Source organism: Eulemur rufifrons, chromosome 15 (assembly GCF_041146395.1).
Source record: "Eulemur rufifrons isolate Redbay chromosome 15, OSU_ERuf_1, whole genome shotgun sequence".
NCBI lineage: Eukaryota > Metazoa > Chordata > Mammalia > Primates > Lemuridae > Eulemur > Eulemur rufifrons.
Window position 1 is genome coordinate 42,403,950 of NC_090997.1, and position 21,528 is coordinate 42,425,477.

General features: G+C 35.5%; 1 protein-coding gene across 1 annotated transcript in view; it reads left to right on the forward strand.

Moving 5' to 3' along the window:
- Nucleotides 1-21,528, forward strand: part of CYB5R4 (cytochrome b5 reductase 4) — a 79,512-nt gene that overhangs the window by 14,959 nt on the left and 43,025 nt on the right. Inside the window, exons 3-4 of the mRNA XM_069488359.1 lie at nucleotides 11,195-11,295; nucleotides 14,657-14,738. Coding sequence (XP_069344460.1) covers nucleotides 11,195-11,295; nucleotides 14,657-14,738 — 183 coding nt within the window. The remainder of the gene's footprint in view (nucleotides 1-11,194; nucleotides 11,296-14,656; nucleotides 14,739-21,528) is intronic.

Here is a 21,528-nt window from a genome sequence, read left to right on the forward strand (position 1 = left end):
TCTTTGTGGGTAATTTCTGCTGTTCTTTCTTGACTTTTGCAGAGTCTTTCCTCCATTGTGTCCAGTCTGTTGGCAAGGCCATCAAAGGAATTCTTCACTCTGATATCATGTTTTTCATTTTTAGTATTTCCTTTAGACTGTTTTATAGTTCATATCTCTGTGCTGAAATTTCCCATCCGTTAAGTGTCATCCACATTTTCTACTAGATTTTTTAAAATATTAATTACAGTTATTTTAACATCCCTGTCTGATAGTTCCAACATACATACCCTCTGTAGGTCTGGTTGTATTGCTGTTTTCTCTCTTGACAATGAGTTGTTTTATCTTCTTTGTTAAAGATGTGACTTGTAATTTTCAGTTGAATGTCATACATTACATATAGATGTAGACAGTAGAAATGGGTACATTTTTTTTCTGGCAGGCAATTAGGTTGAGTCAGTCTAGTTAATAGTTGAGCTGGGTTGTAGTATATTGTTGCTATTGTTATCATCAGTGCGCCACAAATTTCAAATTTCTCTAGCGATTGGACATTACCTTCCTTTTAATGTAGGGCCTGCAGTGCTAGAGGTTTTTTCTCATTGTTTCAGTTGACCTTCTGAAGTGCTTAGAGGCCTTTATCATATTCTGTTTATTAGAGAAGTATCTATTTAAAAATTTTTTTCCTCCATCATTGGCATCAATCTTGGGCTGCTCTGTTCCCCTTAAGAAGAATCTTGCAACCATCTGCAAATAAGTGTCTTGAAAGCCATCTGGGGAATGGATATTGGTGGTAGGAGGTGGGTCTTAATGTTTTGACTTGTAGATTTTTGCTTGTTTTTAGTTCAGACCTTCTTCCCACTTCAACTGTGTCTGTTTCCCCAAGTGTAGTGTCTCTCTGGGTCATCCTATTCAGAGAGTAAACCTACACTTCTCACGGTCTTGGGTAGGAGGGTTGTTGCATGGTTGTGTGAGATATGGGGCATTCTCCTTCTTATGTTGAATTTGAGACTTTCTTACACTCTAACTTTGAGAACTATCTGGAATCTCTGATCCTGTACTTTTGGCTCGTTCTGTTAAACAAATTGGCTGTTTTAGAGGTTCTTCTCCAACTTATACATAGGCTTTCCTTCCATCTTTCTTCATTCTGCTAAATATGTTACCATTCATCCTAACATTTCAAACTGCTAAAAGCCAAAGATAAGGAGAAAATCTTAAAAGTAGCCAGAGAAAACATACTGGAAAACAATAAAAATGACTGCTGAAGAAAAAAACAACACCATCAACCCTAAATTCTATATCCATAAAGATACAGAATTCTTTAAGGATGAAGATGAAGTAAAGACTTTTTCATATAAACAAAAACAGATTTATTACCAGCAGACTTGTACTATGATAAGTGCGAAAAGAAGTTCATCAGGTTGGTAGGCAGTGATACCAGATGGAAGTTTAGATCTTCAGGAAACGGTAAATATGTGAGTAAAAGAAAAGTTTACGTTTTGCCCTCTTCATTTAAAAAACTTGTACGATTGTTTAAAGCAAAAATTATAACACTGTATTGTGAAGTTACATAAAGGATAGGAAATAGAGAACAGTAAATGGTTTTTACATTATGTGTGAAGGGGTACAATATTGGCTCTTAAATAAGCAGGTAAAAGTTGTTGATATATATACTACAATTCCTAGAGCAGTCACTTAAAAACAATGCAAAGAATTAAAGCTAAAAAGCCAATAGATAAGATACAATGAAATTCTGAAAACAATTTGGTTAGCCCAAAAGAAGGCAGAGAAACAGGAACAGAGACATAACAGAAAACTTGGATTAGTAAAAGGGTAGATCTAAATTCAACTACATTAGTAAATTTAAATGTAATTAAACCAAGCATTGTAATTAAAAGATAGAGATTATCCGTGTGTGTGTGTGCACATACGTGCATCTGTGTATATGTTATCAAGACCTAACTATATGATATCTATTAGATGGATACTTTAAAGGCAGATATGTTGAAAGTAAATGTATGGAAAAAAGTGTGTTGTCCAAATAGTAAACAACATTATTGATTGGACCTTATTGATTGGACTATATTAATGTTAGATAAAAAGGATTGTCAGACATAAACAAGGAATCTTACCAGAGATAAAGACATTTTATAATGATAAAGGGCATCAGTTCATTAGGAAGTCTGTTTATGCCTATAATAGCAAAACATCAAAATTAATGAAGAAAGCATTAATATAATTGAGGGGTAGAATTAAAATCCACAATGTAATTGCACATTTTGACACCTTCTTTCAGCAATTGTTAGAACTAGAAAATCAGTAGGCATAAAGTAATGAAAATAATGTGCAATTTCTTTACTGAACACAAGATGGCACAGTAGTCACAGTACTTGGAATAATCAATCAGTGCATTTGAATACAATGAAATATGCCATTTTACCATGTGAACACATCCTTTTTCCTCATTTATTTTAAAGCCAACAAAATAAACTGTGGTGAATAATTGAAATAAATAGGAATACCACAGCATAGTGGCATGATACTTGGTACATACATGATAGGCATTAAGTAAATTTTTGTTGAATGAATATAATGTGGGGATTTGGGGTTAAATATTTGGTTGAATTTTAAAACCCCAAATTATTTTTAAGTCTCATTATGAAAGTATCACTTTTACTTATAGCAGTGCTTATCAAACTTTTTGGTCTTAAGATCCTTTTATTCTTTTGATAATTATTGATGACCCCAAAGGGCTTTAGTTTCTGATGATATCAATTGATATTTATCTTTCAGAAATTAACATTAAGAAATTTAAGTAATATTTAAAATTAAATTAAAAATAATAACTATAAACCCACTATATGTTATCATAAATAGTACCTATGTTTATGAAAAATAGCTGCATTTTCCAAAACAAAAAATAGAGAAATGGCATTGTTTTACATTTTGGCAAATATCTTTAATGTGTGACTTAATAGATGACAGCTATATTCTCATGTCACCTTCTGCATTCTATCTTGTATCACATGCCATGTAGTCTCTAGAAAACTCTACATTTGTAAAAGAATGAGCTTAAAAAAAGACAGATAAGCTGGGTATGCTGGCTCATACCTGTAATCCCAGCATTTTGGTAGGCCAAGGCTGGAGGATTGCTTGAGGCCAGGAGTTCAAGACCAGCCTGGGCAACATGGTGAGACCCTGTCTCTACAAAATAATAATAATAATAAAAAAATTAGCCGAGCATGGTGGTATGTGCCTGTAGTCCCAGCTACTTGAGAGGCTGAGGTAGGAGGATTGCTTGAGCCTGGGAGGTCGAGGTTACAGTGGAGCTATGTTGCAGTGAGCTATGTTAGTGCCTGGATGACAGAGCAAGACCCTGTCTCAAAATAAAAAAATTTAAAAAAACAGGTAACTTCTTAGTATTACTGTGAAAAAGTTTTGGCTTTGGACCACTGAGAGTGTTGAGCTCCCTCAGGAGTCCTTGGACCATACTTTGAGATCTGACTTACAGAAGAGAATAAAGAAGAAATGAAAAATTATTAGTTGGTGCGTGTGTGGCCTGAACCATGGTGATGTAGTTGACTCCTTATTGGTGGGCCATTGTGGTTCACATGTATGATTACCTAACCTGAAAATTTGTGGCAGCTTCCTCTGGTAGATAGTAGGTATAAAATGTCACTTGAGTCTTAACATGGTGCTGTCTTTAATCAAAACCTGTCATATAGAGCTGCATGTGAGATTGAGTTGGAGCATGCTGCAATCCAGTTCTCAGTTTAGCCATCTGAGATATGTGGTGTGAATGAGGTTCTGTAGGTGGGAAAGGGCTTTTTCTCTGTATGGGGAGTTGTAGTATTGACTAAAAAAAGAGCTCTCTGAAATTGGAACCTTGATACATTGCTGGTAAGAATGGAAAACAGTCTGGCAATTCCTCAAAAGTTTAAACATAGAGTACTATATGACCCACCAAATTTACTCCTAGTTATATATACTTAAGAAAAATGAAAACATGTTCACACAAAAACTGTACACAAATGTTTGTAGTGGCATTATTAATAATAACCAAAAAGTGGAAACAACCTGAAATGTCCATCTACTGATGAATGGACGAACAAAATGTGATATATCCATACATGGAATATTATCCAGCCATAAAAAGGAAAAATACTGAGACATGCAACATCATGGATTAACCTTGAAGACATGCTAAGTGAAAGAAAGCAATCACAAAAGACCATATGTTGTATGATTCTCTTTATATGAAATGTCCGGAGTATGCAAATCTATATAGACAGAAAGTAGATTTGTGGTTACCTAAGGGTGGGAAGGATGAGCGTAATGCTACATGAGGAATATTTTTCTATATTGTTAAATTGTAGTATCTATCATGTGATCACTGTGCCCTGTATAAGGATTCAGTTCTTCACAATATGAAGAGAATTTTTGCCTTCTAAAGAACTAATGAGTCTCCCTCTTTTGTTTGTTTTATTTTAATACTTTTTAAGATCAGATAATGAGACCTCTGTTATTAGTGTCTCTTTTGGCCTTGGCTGCTAGGAAGTTCAGGACTATATTAACATATTAACTGCCGTGTGAGTTGTGTTTAACTCACACTAGTTCTGAACCCAGGGCCTCATGAAGCAAAACCTGGGCAAAACCCTGCAGTTGGTTTGTGAAAACCTTACTTATTAATGTTAGAATTAATATTGACAATTTCATTCTAAAAATGTGGATTAAATGAATAGAAGTCAATAACAGATTTTTCATTATATTAGAAAGGATCATTTTGTTTTCAAAGTTTCTATTCTGTTTTTGTAATAAAACACAGTGGCCCCAAGGACAACTTATTTTTTTTATAGTATGGCAGTCAATGTGTTAAATGCTCACTCACAGTAGCACTGTTAGCTAGATTATGCAACTGGTATATTTTATTTTCTCCTATGCATTTTGTTGTGGGTTTTAAAAGCTTTTCCATATAAACTTACACAAACAGAAAAGTAAATATTTTATTGCAAGATACCCACAGTCTTTATCAGAGGCAGTTGGGGTTTAAATTTAAAACAAATAAATATAAAAAGTATACATGAAAAACTATGGGCAGTGTTTGCGAAGATGAAAAGAATTCTTTTTGTGTAAAATGTTAACATTAGCTTTCAGGAATAAGAATGATATTGATCCTTTAACTAAGCTTTTTAAAGAGAGGTGAGCTCCTTGACACTGGAACTGTTCAAGCAGGTGATGGATGATGCTCTGTCTATAGGTACCGTAGAGGTGAGTTCTGTACTGGTGAGGGATCAGACTAAAAGTTGCTTTTAGAGTTCTCCCACTCTTAAGACTATCATTCTGTGATTGAATTGAAGTATGTGTTTCTGAAAAGTACTAAATGGTAATTTTGAAATGGGTAATTTTTATTCTAAGACCTTTTTTGAGAGCTCAGAGTTCCAGACATAAAATACAAAAGAGAGAATTTAGTGTGAAAAAATACTGGGAACGGGTACTACCGGTACATTGCCTAAAGAAACTCAGTGTAGTTGTTGTTCTGAATATGTGCTTTCAATTGTGCTGCAACTCTGCTAGGATGAATTAGACATACAGTGTACCACTGAATATTGCTAGAACATTTAAAAATGATTTATTTAAACATTGGAGTATGCCTTCCTAATACAACTGTTGTATTTTAGTTTTAATAAGTTGTTCTTAACAGTACTAAGGCAATCTTTTCCCTGCATCTACTTGTGATTAGAATTTAAAAAACAAAGCAGAAAAAAATAAACTATCAGTATAAAGGAGAAGATGGTTGGATAGATAGATAGACAGATATCCTCCCTAAATGCCCCTCTGCCACTGAAGATCACCCCATGTAAATGATCTAAAAGTACCAGTTGAGTTGTGACCAGAGGACCTTAGTCACAGCCCAGTTTTGCACCATGCAGGATTGATGTTTCATGAATCTATTTCTGCCCATTTTAGCTATTAATGTTATTATTAGGATTTAGGTTTTGCAGAATTTATTAATAGCCTAGCATCAATTTGAGATTATATCAGTTGATCCATAAATATTATTTATTTCTATTTAATGGACAATAAGGTACTCAGATATACCACACTTGAGCAATTAAGAGATGTAGGAAGAAGTTAATGGAATTGTGTCATTGGAAAATTTAGAAGGCTATAAAATTAGTTCCTAAAAACCAGATGGTCAGAACTTATGAGAGGCTAGAACCTTGCACACAAGAGATTTGCTTTCTAAAAATCATGTATAATACAAATAGAGTATAGACATACCTTGTTTTATTGTGTTTTACTTTCTTGAGCTTCACAGATACTGTGTTTTTTACAAATTGAAGGTTTTTGGTAGCCCCGTGTTGAGCAAGTCTATCAGCACCATTTTTTCCAACAGCATGTGCTCACTTCATGTGTCTGTGTCACGTTTTGGTAATTCTAACAATATTTCAAACTTTTTCCTTATTATTATACCTATTATGGTGATCTGTGATCAGTGGTCTTTGATGTAATTGTTTTGGGTTACCATGATCCACGCCCATATAGGATGGCAAACTTAATTGAAAAATGTTCTGAGTTCTGACTGCCTCACCAATTGACCATTCCAGAGTCTCTCCTTCCCCTCAGGTCACCCTACACCTGAGACACAACAATATTGAAATTAGGCCAGTTAATAACCTTACAATGGCTTCTAAGTGTTCGAAGAGTTGCATATCTCTCACTTTAAGTCAAAAGCTAGACATGATTAAGCTTAGTGAGGAAGGCATGTTGAAAACTGAGATAGGCCAAAAGTTAGGCCTTTTATGTCAAATAGCCAAGTTGTGAAGACAAAGGAAAATTTTGGAGGAAATTGAAAGTGCTGCTCCAGTGAACACATGAATGGTAAGAAAGTGAAACAGCTTTAGTGTTGATGTGAAGAAAGTTTACTGGTGTGGGTAAACTATCAAACCAGCCACAATACTCCTTTAAGCCAAAGCCTAATCCAGGGCAAGGTGCTAACTCTCTTCAATTCTGTGAAGGCTGAATGAGGTGAGGAAGCTGCAAAAGAAATGTTTGAAGCTAGCAGAGATTGGTTCTTGAGGTTTAAGGAAAGAAGCCATCTCCATAACATAGAAGTATAAGGTGAAGCAGCAAGTGCTGATGGAGAAGCTGTAGCAGGTTATCCAGGAGATCTAGCTAAGATCATTGATGAAGGCAGCTACACTAAACAACATGTAGACCAAACAGCCTTCTATTGGAAAAAGATGCCATATAGGACTTTAAAAGCTAGAGAGGAAAAGCAGAAAAGTCAATGCCTGACTTCAAAGCTTCAAAGGACCTGCTGACTCTCTTGTTATGGGCTAATGTAGCTGGTGACTTGAAGTTAAAGCCAGTGTTCATTTACCATTTCAAAAATCCTAGGGCCATTAAGAATTATGCTAACTCTACTCTGCCTGAGCTCTATAAATGGAACAATAAAGCCCATGTGACAGCACATCTATTTATAGCATGGTTTCCTGGATATTTTAAGGCCACTGTTGAGACCTACTGCTCAGAAAAAAAGATTCCCTTGAAATTCTTATTGCTCATTGTACAATGCACCTGGTCACCCAAAAGTGCTGATGGAGATGTAGAAGGAGATGAATGTTGTTTTACTACCTGCTAGCACAACATCCAGTCTGCAGCCCATGGATTAATCAGTAATTTTGATTTTCAAATCTTATTAGTTAAGAAATACATTTTGTGAGGCTATAGCTGCTACAGATAGTGATTCCTCTGAAGGGTCAGGACAAAGTAAACTGAAAACTTTCTGGAAAAGATTCACATTCTAGTATATGTGCTGCCAAAGTGAGCACAGGATTCATGTTCTAGGTGCTATTAGGAACACTCATGATTCATGTGAGGAGGTCAAAATATGAACATTTATAGGAGTTTGGAAGAAGTTGATTCCAACTCTCATGGATGACTTTGAGGGGTTGAAGACTTCAGTGGAGAAATTCACTGCAGATGTGGTAGAAATAGCAAGATAACTGGAATTAGCAGGTTGGGCCTGATGATGTGACTGAATTGCTACAATCTCATGATAAAACTTGAACGGATGAGGGGCTGCTTCTTATGGATGAGCAAAGAAAGTAGTTTCTTGAGATGGAAACTAGTCTTGGTGAAGATACTGTGAACATTGTTGAAATGACAACAAAGGATTTAAAATATTACATAAAGTTAGTTAAAATATTATGTAAAGCAGCAGGGTTTGAGAGGATTGACTCCAATTTTGAAAGAAGTTCTACTGTGGGTAAATGCTATCAAATGGTAGCACATGCTGCAGAGATATCTTTTGTGAGAGGAAGAGTCAATTGATGCAACAGACTTCATTGTTGTTTTATTTTAAGAAATTGCCACAACTGCCTCAACCTTTAGCAGACACCGCCCTGATCAGTCAGCAGTCATCAATATTGAGGCAAGACCCTTCACCAGCAAAAAGATTACAACTTGCTGAAGGCTGAGATGATTGTTAGCATTTTTTAGCAATAAAGTATTTTTAATTAAGGTGTGTACATTTTTTAGACATAATGCTGTTGCACACTTAATAGAGTACAGCATACTGTAAACATATTAATAACTTTAATATGCACTGGGGAAACCAAAAAATTTGTGCGACTTTATTGTGGTATTTGCTTTATTGTGGTGGTCTGGAACTAAACCGGAAATATCTCTGAGCTATGCTTATGTAATACAATGTGAAGGAAAAGCATAAAGTTTGGTACTTTTCACTTGTTTTCTTCTGCCACATTCAAAGGCCCAAGTTTTTAGTTGTTAGGAAATGCTTTTGAAAAGGAAAAAATGGAAGGAGATAAGAAAGAAAGAGAGAAAAAGGAAAGGAAGCCTCTGTATCAAAGGAAATGCACTAGTTTCCTTTTGAAGTTGGATTTAAATCTCATAATTAGCAGGTTACTAACACTGCCAAGTGTGGTTGGATCTAACATAGCATAGACTGATACACTAACAGTCTTAATTTCATATAATGAAGGATTTTATAGGCATTCCTAGTTTTGTCCATCTGAAGAGGATGGGATGTTTTTCAGTTTTACAGAGTGACTCTAGTCTATGGAAAGAGAGGTGAGATTTTAAGAGGATAAGGGTCAATCTGAAGGGCCATGAGGCAGCAGAGAACACATGGTGGGGTGTTTCAGGCCGTATGTACTGATCATGGATAGATAGCTGTTAAAGCGACTGGAAAAGCTGGTTGCTGTAACACATGAAATTTCATCACAGATAATCATGTGTCTGTTCTTGAGAAACTTTAGAACTCTAGTGAAGACTTGCAAAGACTTGCAAAGAAAATAAGGAACTCTTGTTTAGATGCATCCTCTGTCTTAAAAAAACTGTCGGGAATAATTCTGATCCTAATCATTACCGCTCACATTTGTTGTCTGTGGATTTTGGAGCATTCAGTGATGGAGAAGATTTCTTCTAAATTTGGTAAAAAGAGATCTATGGGGAGGGAGAAAGGAGGGAACTCAGCTAGTTTTTTTCATACTTATTTGGAGGACTGCTGAAAGAGAAATTCTGTGAATTATTTCCTTTTGTGCTTGACTTTAAGCAGTTTTACAAAGAAGTCTGGACTGGATGGTTATTTTCTAAAATTTAACTGGTGGAGGCCAGGGTGTGGTGGCTCATGCCTGCAATCCTAGCACTCTGGAGGCTGAGGTGGGAGGATTGCTTGAGCTCAGGAGTTGGAAACCAGTCTAAGCAGGAGTGAGACCCCATCTCTACTAAAAATAGAAAAAAAATTGGCTGGGCATTGAGATGTGCACCTGTAGTCCCAGCTACTTGGGAGACTGAGGCAGAGGCAGGAGGATCACGTGAGCCCAGGAGTTTGAGGTTGCAGTGAGCTATGATGACGCCATTGTACTCTAGCCTGGATGACAGAGTGAGACTCTGTCTCAAAAACAAGCAAGCAAACAAACAAACAAACAAAAACTTGTGGAAAAACTGTGATACCTTTCTTGGGTCTGAAATCTAACCTCTCCTTTTCTTCCAGTAATATATAATATGAACATTCTAATTTATTTAAGGTTATTTAAATTCAGGGAAGTCACCATATAAAGAGGTAATATTCCTGGATGTAAGAAAACCAGTTGGTCTCATTGCACTTTTGAGGTGTCTTTAGGGCTGGATTTATCTATGATCTAGTTTTCAAGTAAAGACTTAAAAAGCAGCTCACTTGCTTGGGAAAGCTCTTCATTGGAATATTCTGTTCTATTTGTTCCCTATTCTTTCTTAAAAGATAAAAATAAAAAATACTTGAATATATGAATTGATGAAATAAATATTTGGGGAAGATAAAAGATTAAGACCTAAACAATCTTTTTTCCTTGGGCAATTGCAGGGAAAAGTTGAGCTTCCTTTTCACAGAGCAGGCTAAGTGGTCACTATTGCTTAGCCTTTGCTGAGATGACTAAATACATGGAAGAGAGCTCAATTCTTTCTCATCAGATTCTCCTATCAGGGCAGTAGAGGATGGTGGAGTGGAAATATTATTTCTGTGTAATCTGTGTGTGTGTGTGTGTGTGTGTGTGTACTTTCAAAAATTACGTACGCCGTATTTCATCATTTCTTTGTGTTGGGAGGCAATTTCCTATAGGTCTTTTGCATTTCTGCACGTCTTGTGAGCAATGGCACTATCTTTGTTCTGGACGGTTTTCTCAAGGATGTTTGCATAGTGAACCTCCTTGGATAATAGTGTGTCTCTCTCTCTCAAGCAAAGGACAAGTTTGCTTACTGTTCAGTATCATAAAGACAATGGCTTCCTCCAGAACAAAGGGCAGGTGCATGTATAAAAGGTTATAGTTTCCTAACCCCAAGGTTCCTCTCCTAAATGCAGCACATCGAGTGTGCAGGTTTCACAGGGCCATCCTCACATAGCTTTGTGAGAACAGGAGTTCAGGGAGCTGATGCAAATGTAGATAATCTAGCTATTGCTATTAATGTGAGTGGTAAACTATTCTTTGTCTCTGACCTAGAAGTCTCATGTTATCTGCCAGGAGTCATGAAACTGGCAGGTTAACTTGTTAGCTTGCAAGTATGATGAAATCTCAGACCCTTTACAGTTCTTGATACTTCAAAATAATAATGATTTGTTAAATAGAATATGTTTGGAAAGATTTATTGAAACTTACAGGTTTTACAATTTTTAAGATGTTCATTTAGGATATTATTTCTCCTTGCCTTGATATAGGGTTTGTTTATAATGTCAGCCCGTACATGGAGTATCATCCTGGTGGAGAAGATGAACTAATGAGAGCAGCAGGGTCAGATGGTACTGACCTTTTTGATCAGGTAAGTGCTGAAAGTAATCAAAGTATTCCAGTAGAAGAGTACTCATGGATTTAGCAATGTGACATTTGTAAAAAGAAGGAAAATAGTTGCATAAATTTCTGATGTGTTGACTTGAATTTTGAAGTGTAGGAAGATGTTCATAAGTAGCAGCTGTTCATTTAATTTGCTTTTGAATTATTTTATTAAAATTTTTAAGATGGTTTCAAGTCTGTGTCTAGGAGTCTGTTCTTAAGTGCTTGCTGTTTCCTCTGCTAGCAAGTGTTTACTCAGTCTTGATTAATTTTAATAATGATGAGGATTGGCTTATGGGAAGCAGTGACGATTGGAAGAAGGAATATTGGGATCTGCTGCTAACTTGTTGAATCACTTTTAAATAAGTCACTTAGCTTCTTTTCTCTTAAGGAGATTGTTACATATGTGCTCTGCCTCAGCCTGCATATCATGCAGAAAGTTGGATAATGCTGATTAATGAGTAAAAACTTAATTTTTCCTAGAGTAATAACACAGATTCTGTATGGGTATCTCAAAGGATATTTAAATTAGTCACCTAATTTACTAAAAACAAGCCTTAGCGCTTATCCTATTTAAAAGTCATACAGAACACTGTTATTTTGAAACAACAATATTTAGAAGGATAAAAATTTACCTTTGTCTTACGTATGCTTTATTTTGTATTTTAATGGTGATTAACCGTGTTGTAGTACCGGGTTTTTATCATTTGAGATACTTGAATCAGATTGAGTTATTTTATATTAATAGTTATTTTTGATCAAATATAATTTGATTTCTGTTCTTCCTACTTTCTCATCCATTTTAAGATTTGTTTTTTGAGCAAGTTTCCAGAATTATAATTGTTTTATATTTAGAGGGACTTAGATGCATCTACTTAAATGGCTGAATCTCATTTGCTGTTAATGTTCTTTCTGGGTTGTAGAAAAGTCGTGTTTGCCCATTGTTCCTAATAGCATTCTCCTTGGGAGGTTTTTATTGCTGTATTAAGGCAAGTTCCCATTGTCATTTGGTATTTGTTATTCTCTAGTAATGCAAGCCAAATAGAAAAGTTTAGGAATGTTTGCCTAAAAATTTGTCTACCATACTTTTCTATATTCCCTGTGACTTCTTGATAATTGAATGTACTCTTCCACAAGAAGAATTTCCTATAGAATCTAGTCTTATTTATATCCCTCAGAATTAGGAGGTTATATGGACCTTATTTACGGAAAGCTTGTTGTGGAGAAATCACAAGAACTGCTATATTGCTAAGCTCTTTAGCGGTTAAAACAATACTTTAGTTACCAGATTGCTGTATTATCCTTGGCTGTAGTAAGACCAGTGATATTTAAATTATTTATAACTTTGACTCACCATGAAAGTAAACTAGAAACTTGGTAAAGCTTCTTGCATCTTTCAGTATGAGAATTTACTTGTGTCCAGTATTTGAGTTGTACAAAGAATATTAAGTAATCTCTTTGTTGTCGTATTTCTGCCTACAGTTTTGATCCCACGCTGATCTCTTGTCTTGCATTTCCAAATGCCTGATGGGCAATTTGATAACGTGTTGGCAGTTCAATTCAGTGTGCCCTCAAATAATATCAACTCAACTTTCCTCCTTTTCCCTCTGTTCCCAGTTTCCTGTAATAGGACTTGAAGCCCCTGAGTAATCCTTGCCTTCTCTCATTGTGCCCCAATGTCCAGTCACTGGCCAAATTGTATGATCTGTCTTTAAACATTACAGCTTTTTCTCCCTTTCCACTGCTTTAGTTCAAATCATCATCACCCTCTCTAGCCCTACTATTAATGTTTTAATACTATCCTGATTTCTTTGCCTTCAGCACCAATTTAGGTAACATGCTTGCTGATGAGTTTTCTTAAAGACAATCATCTTAGTACCTTGGCTCTGCAACTCTCAATGGCTCACCACTGACAGTGGAATAAATGTACAGTCAATAGCTTGGCATTTGAGGCCCTAAAAAGTGTATATCAGGGTAAATATTCTCAGTGTGCATCTTGCTTTGAGCAAACTGAGTTGCCTGCCATTTTTCACCAGTCCCATGATCCACAAACCCTACCATTGCCTCCTTGAATAGCTTTCTCCTTTATCGATATGTTTAAATTCTATTCAGCTCCATGCCCCTGAATATAGTGTTTTCCATATTAGTGGATGCTTCCTAAATATTTAGTAAATGAAATTCAATTTATATTAGTGAGTGCCCATTTGTAAGTACATATACAATTTTACACATTTGCTATTTTAGTGTATATGTATCTATTCAGGAACATAATACCATACAGATTCTGATGTCAATATTATTTTTGACCTGATTATTTTAATGATTATATAGTATTTTATTGAATAATATATCATGATTTTCCTTTACTAGTCTTTTATAATTGGACATTTAGATTATTTCCAATAGTCTGTTTATTTAAGCAGTAGTATGATAAGTATCCTGGTACCCACATCTTTGTATATATTGAAATATTTTCTCAGGTAAATGCCTAAATGTCTGAGTGAAAGAGCTACATATTTTTAAGGCTATAAGCATAGTGAGAAAGTGCCCTCCAGAAATGTTTAAATTTAATTCCTCCCAGTAGTGTCTGGCAACAAATATCGTCAGTTGTTTTCCTTGAAGTGATAGTCTCACTTTGTTCATTTTCAAGAAAATGTCTGTTAAATACCAAAGTCTGAATAATTACTTTATCAATCATTCTTCCATATATAAATGGCCTTTCATGAAAAAAGCCCAGTTCAATATGCAAATCAAACAATTACCTGTGTGTTTTTCCTCAGGGAAACAAGCATACTTTATAGCAGTAGTGTTTCTAAGAATTTCCTATTTGGTCACAAAAAATATAAAAAGATATACTGAAGGGTCAATATTTTAAGTAAATTAATACTTTTCCTACTTCATGAAGGATATTGTTAAATTTCCTTAAATACTGCCCCCCATCCCATGGTGGTGAATAATATAATGATTACTAGTACAGTTTGGAGCCACGGCCTTGATTAATGCTAAGATGCCAGTAGTTTTACCCACCATTGTTTTGTACAAAACAGTTTAAAAAAAAAGGCAAATAGCATCTTAGTATTATCATGAAACAAATTGAGACCTCAGAGATACCTGAAAGAGTGCGGAACTTCCAGAGGTCTATAGACAACACTTTGAGAACACTGTTCCAAACAGTCCCTGTCTATGATGCCTTTCTATCACTGCCTTGTTCACTAATTGAATCTGATTCTTAGTTTTTGGGTGTTGTGTTCAGAACAGTTTAATAAGGTTTAGTTTTGCTTATAATAAAATAAGAACATCCTGTGGAGTTAGAGTCATGTTGCTTTGCCGTCATTTGTCTTCCATACCAGGTTCATCGTTGGGTCAATTATGAATCTATGCTGAAAGAATGCCTGGTTGGCAGAATGGCAGTTAAACCTACCGTTTTGAAAGGTAAGTGGCATTTATGTGTGATGTACATACATATTTTTTTTAACTTGGATTTTGACAAATATTTTTAAATAAATCACTGTATTTTTCTCATTTTTATTAGCCTCCTGGTCTAGCCACTTTAAAGGTTTTACTGTAGTTCTTTAAAATCATATAGTGACTTTTACTGAAAAATTTGACATATTTTGTAGAGAAAATGCATAGTGTGAGGAGTAAGCGTTGTAGAAGTAAGAGAACTTTATTTACTATTTGGTTTTCATTAGTATCTTATTCTGGTGTTATGTGGGAGATTAGCACACTTGATTAGAGTTGATTTTTAGAGTAGTTTTTTAGAAGTTAATTTTTTGAATAAGTAATACATTCATATGATTCAAAAATCAAAAAATATAGAAAGTTATACAGTGAAATTTTCCCTCCTAGCTTTGTTTCCCATTTGCCTTGAACCTCCTCTCTCCTTGCCCCCTCCCACTCCTTGTTCCCTCACTATAGTTAACTCACTGTTTTAAACTTCTTTTAAAATATAGCCCATTTTGTCTCCTTACCTCTGAGCTTAAGCTCTATAATCTGGGTGGCATTTAAGGTCATCTCTTTACTAAGCTTCTTTCAGAAGAGCACCCTTTGAAAATATTAGACATGCAATTGGAGTAGCAGGAGCACTTTGCTTAACCTTTTTCAATGACAGAGTGATAGTTGTTTCTTTTGAGTAACTTCTGACCTTGACACTAAAATTTAGTCAAGAAATTGTCTTCTTCAACCTGTCTTTCACTACTGCATTCAGTGAGTTTTGTAATTTAAGGGTTTATTGACAGAGGCTTTAGTCGACAGTATGGAAATATCACAGGCATACCTAAATTTGAACCCTAGCTCCATGGCCTATTGGTCTATTGGGCCAGTCCACCTCTGAGTCTTAATTTTTGAATCTGTACAGCTATTCATAGGTCTAAGAATTAACATGAGTAAAGTTTCTTGCACAGTGAGTGTAAAGGATGATCAATAAGAATTATTTCTTTTTCTTCTTACTGCTACAAAACAAATAAGCAGTATGTATATATGCAAAAAACAAGCAAGTTTGAACTTTGGTGTTTGGAAATTCTTCTAAGCCAGCTTGCTTTTGTAAACCAATCCCTTGTTCTCTTCATTGACTCCTAAGTTCACTGATGCAGTGTCAGCAGGAGATAGGGTCCTAACTAAATTTCTAAATGACTAACTTGACCTCATCCTGAATGTTATGTGTCCTATTTACACTACCTGGTAGTAAAGATCATGTGCTCTGTGATACCATATGGCATGATCATACAGTATGCCAAGCTCCTCGGACTTCTATTCTGTAGGAGACATGAAATTGGTAAAAGGACTTTTCTGTTTTCCCACCTTCCTCTCTAGAAATGGAAGACAGATAATCCCCAAAATGCTTGATCAAATATAACAAATGCTGTTTTAAATGAGCAGATTATGTCACAAGGGAATCCCTAGATGTGTATGTGGGGGGTAGGGAGTGAGAGAAAAGGTGGGAACGGCCATCCAGAGTGAAAAGCTATCTCTGAAGCCTTTGTTTCCCCAACCACTTGTGTAGGTATTAGGAACTTAGAGCCACACTGGAATTTTAATTGTCACATGGAGATGGAAGACAAGGTCTTAGGTACATAAAAGGTAGGGAATTGGACACTGAAACCTCTGCCTGTGGCCCAGACTCTGAAGGGCTATATGATCAGTGACCTGGGAAGGCTTGAAAAAAAAAAAAAAACCTGTCCAACGACAAAGGGAGAGGTCAGGTATCTTGTCTGTTTTGACTTTGTGTATGAGGTGATAGAGGTGAGGAAAGAAAAGTTTCCTATGAGAATTTGTAACTATAGTCCTACCCACATATGAGTTTGGAATTTGAATATACCTCCTATGTGGTCTCAGAAACCTCAGACCAAGAAATAAAATAGTCTCTCATTATTGGTTTACCAGGCTGCTTGGCAGATGTATATGTACATTTTTAATGGAGGGACGTACTTTCAGCCTAAAACCCTCAAAATTTCTCACAGGTACAGATCAGACAATGATAAGGGTACAATAAAAAATTAGAGGACACATAAGGGAACAAGTTAGCAGGAACAAATAGCAGCAGAATTTTCACCCCTAGGACTTCATTATTCATGTACAGGGTAAAAATAATTATGTTTTAAATACTTAGGAAAATAGGAATGAATTGATACATGAGTAAACAATGAGAGGCTGTTAAAAATAATTATTCAAAATTGAAAAAGAACTACCTAGAACTTCTCAAAATGAAAAATGAAGCTGGTGAAATTAAAAAGTACAGAGCATAAATAGTCAAACAGATTAGACATAGTAAAAGAGTTAAGTGAATTGTGAGATTGAATAGCAGAACTTATACAGAATGTGGCACAGAGAGACAAGAAAATAGAAAAATGTGCAAGAGACATGGAAGATAGAGTAACAAAACCTAACACATTTAATCAGATTTCCAGAAGGAAGTAGTGGTGAAAATGAGGAAGAGGCAACATCTGAATGAATAATGGCTTAGCATTTTCCAGAATTGATAAGTCATAATTCTTCAAATTCAGCAAGTTCAACAAATCCCCAACAAGATAAATAAAAAGACATCAAGGCTTTTTGTAGTGAAATTTAGAACACCATAGACAATGAGTGGTGAGAGAAATAACTGACAACTTATTAATAAAATCAGTCTGTAATAAGAGTGAAACAAAGGTATGTGAGACTAGCCCAAAATCCCCCATTAAACCAAAATCAGAAGGTTTGGGGAACCAAGGATTTTAGACTAAACCCTAGTCATAAAGAACTAACTAAACTGTAATCAGTACTCCTTCTCTTCACCACCTGGGTCAGGGGAATGCAAACACACTTCTTACCCAGAATGTGGTATAGACTCTGAGATACCATGTATTCATAAATTCATAAAAAGCTTCCTTTTATATACTGTCTCTAGCCCTAATATTGATTACTGGGGCAGCATGACCTGTGGAAACAGCACAAGTTTCATAGAGAGATAAACCTGGGTTCAAGTCTTATCTCTGCCACTCATTAAGTAGTTGTGTTTTTAGGCATTACTTAACAGATCCGAGTGTCTTTCCTCATCAGTAAAATGGGGTTTCAGAATAAAACATCCTAATGTCATTGTGAGGATTAAATAATGTTTGCTAACCACCTAGTACAGAAGCAGCAACAGATGCTTAAAGTAATAGAAGTAGTTATTGCTATTGTAGCTACCATTGTGCCTCCATTTCTACAATGCTAAGGTTATTTTTGAGTCTTTTATGCATCCCTACAATTATCAGGTATAAGCTAGCATGTACTGATGTTTTCTGTGAAAGATGTTTTTTTTTCTGTGAAAAATGTATTAATATTATTGCTGTTGTTACTTTTATTGACAGAACATATGAGAGTGGGGTTGTGAATTGGTCTGTGCTTCACTCTAAAGCCTTTTTGCATCATGAGTGTTTTGCCAACATGAAACCAGTAATAGGAAGTAATATGAGGCAACTTGCAAGGTATTAGGAAGCAAATATAAAAATGTTGCAAATCAAAAAAGCATTGGTTGTGAGAAAAGGGACTTTTGAATCAGTAGAGATTTAAGATATACACACATAAAGATTGAAAGTCTGACCAAACAAGCAGTGGATTGGGGTCACGTATTAGGTAAGATCTAGAAAGATGTAGTCAGAACTCCAGCTAACCAGAACAAGCAGACCATATAAAAAGGGACAAAGCAATTAAAGAGAAAGATTTAATGTGTCAGAAATAAGACATATCCATGATAATTCAGGTGAAGTGTTGTTTTTACAGTACCTCGTATGCCCTTCATCTGTGGGGAAGGCTTGATCATCAGTCTCTGCTGATTGAGACTTATTAGATGGGATAACCATGTAATTGTCCAAACTAGGATGGTTTTCAGAATGAGAGGAGGCTTTATTAGTAATTATGCTAGGACAAACTGTGACTCTCTCTGGCAAATCAGGCCTTGTGTTTACCCTACAATTAGAACTCCTGGATGAAATGGGAAGAGGGGGTGAGAAGAGATTGTTCCTGACATGGAGAGTAGTAGGGGAGATGGTAGATATACTGAAGAGGAATTTCATACATGGGCTCTTTTCAATACCAGAGACATGAAACTGTCTTTTACATTAGGTGACCTGCGAGACCCCAATGCAGGGGGATTCAGAATTGGCATTTTGTGGGCATCCCCACAGTTGAGTGGCTTTGGGAGGTTAGTTTTCAATTTACCTGATGATTTCTAGTGTGGCAGTGGTATACTGCCTGGGTATCAGGAAGAAAACAGAAAATCTAACAGATTTAGAATATAAAACATAATACAAGTCTGTCGTTATCAAGCAAAGAATCAGTTGTGTTTATTAAATATAACCCTTTGTATAAAAACTATTGTGGTTTGCATTATGCTTTAGAAAGATTTATCAATAATAAATAAAAGGAGAAATTTTAGTTGAAAAGGTAAGCTTCAATTATTAATAATTTATATATGTGGAATACTTCATTCTCTGGTAAAGATGAAAAATGAATTCTTACTTTTTGCTAACCTTATTCCTTGGTTGCTATTATTGTAGCTACTAGTCACATGTGGCTATTGAACAACAGAAATGTGCCTAGTGCAAATTCAGATATGCTCTGAAAGTAAAATACACACTAGATTTCAAGACTTAGGATGAAAATATATAAAATATCTCATAATTTTCATATTGATTACATGTTGAAATGATAATATTCTGAGTATATTGAGTTAAGTAAAAATATATTATTTAATTTAACCTTTTGTATATTACTTTGTTAATCTAGTTATTAGAAAATTTAAAATTACGCTCGTGGCTTGCATTGTATTTCTTTTGGATGGCACTGTTCTAGGCCATAAGTGTACTTTAAAAAGTTTAACATGCCATATTTTAAAAAATAGTTATATTTTCCAATGACATAATACAGTCTCGGGAATGTTTCTGCTTAATTTCTCATTGCTTTATTATAGTTTCTAATGCTTTATGTTTTTAGATTTCATGCCCACTCTCTCTAGCAGTTAATGACTATAAAGCACTTAGAACACCTCTCAACACTTAGAGATGTAAGAGGGAGAGAGGTTTAAAAATGAAGATAGTGAGGCTTGTAGGTATATGTACCTTACTAAGTGCTACAGAATTATTTAATTGGAGAAGCCCACTATTTGAAGAAATTTTAGCTGCCTCCTTTTCAAAGGTAGAAAATTGCCTCATTAATGTTACCTACCTTTGTGTATTTTATTTCCCTTTGGTACATGCCAGTGGTTCTTAACTGGGGTTGATTTTGCTCCTCAGGGGACATTTGGCAATGTCTGGAGACATTTTGGTTGTTAGAACTAAACTAGATGCTACTGGCATTTTAGTGGATAGAGGTCAGAGATGCGGCTAAATACCCTATGGTGCACAGGACAGACCCTCACAACAAAGAGTTATCCAGCCCAAAATGTTAATCGTGCTAAAGTAGAGAAACCCTCTTATATGCATTAGTTTTTTATTCTTAAAAATGATGTTATTAGTCTCAGATGTATGGTAAGCTGGTATGTAGGCAATGGACAGCTAGTTCTGTGGTTCATCCCAGGTAAACCCTGGCATCTGTAGAACCAGGGATGCAGATAGATACCAGGACTTTATAGGGTGCTAAGGCATTAATTTCAGAGTCCTGTTACTGTCACGGCACTGTAAGCAATGTCAAAACAACTATTGAATGGACTGGCTGCCAGCTGGAAGTTCAGTTTTTGTAGAGTCAGTCAAAGTTCATTCTTCAAAGAGGCTCAGTTTCCTCATTGGCAAAATGGGGACATTTTAGGTAGGCAGGACACAAGCTCAGAGGCTAACTTGTGGGGGAAAAGTAAATGAAGTGGACTGTACTGGATGAGCAAATTTGCTATCTTAGTCTGGCTGCCTTAATTTCCTTTTGCTGATATAGGGCCCACTGTCTGGGTGATTCCCACCAGAAAGACTTAAGGGAAAAGTAATTAAAAATGGGAGGTGAGAAGACCCTGGTTAAGGGGCAGATGCAAACCTAAACAGGAAGGTAGGTGTATCTTGCTGTATTGGTGTGACTGACTTACGTTTTGTTTGTGTTAGCATTTATTTTGTTTTCAGAGAAAGAAGATTTTTGAACATGCGTATATTCATGTGCAGGTGATTCCAAAAAAGGAAAGAATTATTAATCCTTCAGAGGATAGGACAGGAATGGAAAATAACTGATAAATTGGAGAATTGAATAAAAAATGACAAGCATAGCCAACTTAGGGAGAAAATACAAACTTCTAAAAATGTAGTATATGCTGTGATTAGCTAAATGAATAATGGAGGAAAAACTGATCCTAGAATAAATAAATACTCCAGTACTTCCAAAGCTTTTTAATTCTGGGATTTTTCAGAGTATGTGTTTGAACTATTAAATCTTCATTTTAATTCTGGTGGTGAACTGCTTCTAGGATAATGAGTAATTCTGGGCCTTGAATTTTGAGAGATGTATAAAATTGAAAGATGATTGCATAGATGAATAGAGGAAAGTAAGAGGTAAAAGGTAGTTTTAAAATATAGAAATTATTGTTTTATAAGATTTGAAAAATGAGTATATAACTTTTGAAACAAAAACAAGAATTAGGCCTAAGTTGTGTTAGGAGGAGTTCTGTTTAGAGATATGGAAGAATTTCTAAAGAAAAAGCATTATTATACACATTGCAGAGAACCAGAGAAGCCTTCTGGCAAGGCTAAGCAGTCAAGGGAACATAGAATGGTAAATTTTGGACTTT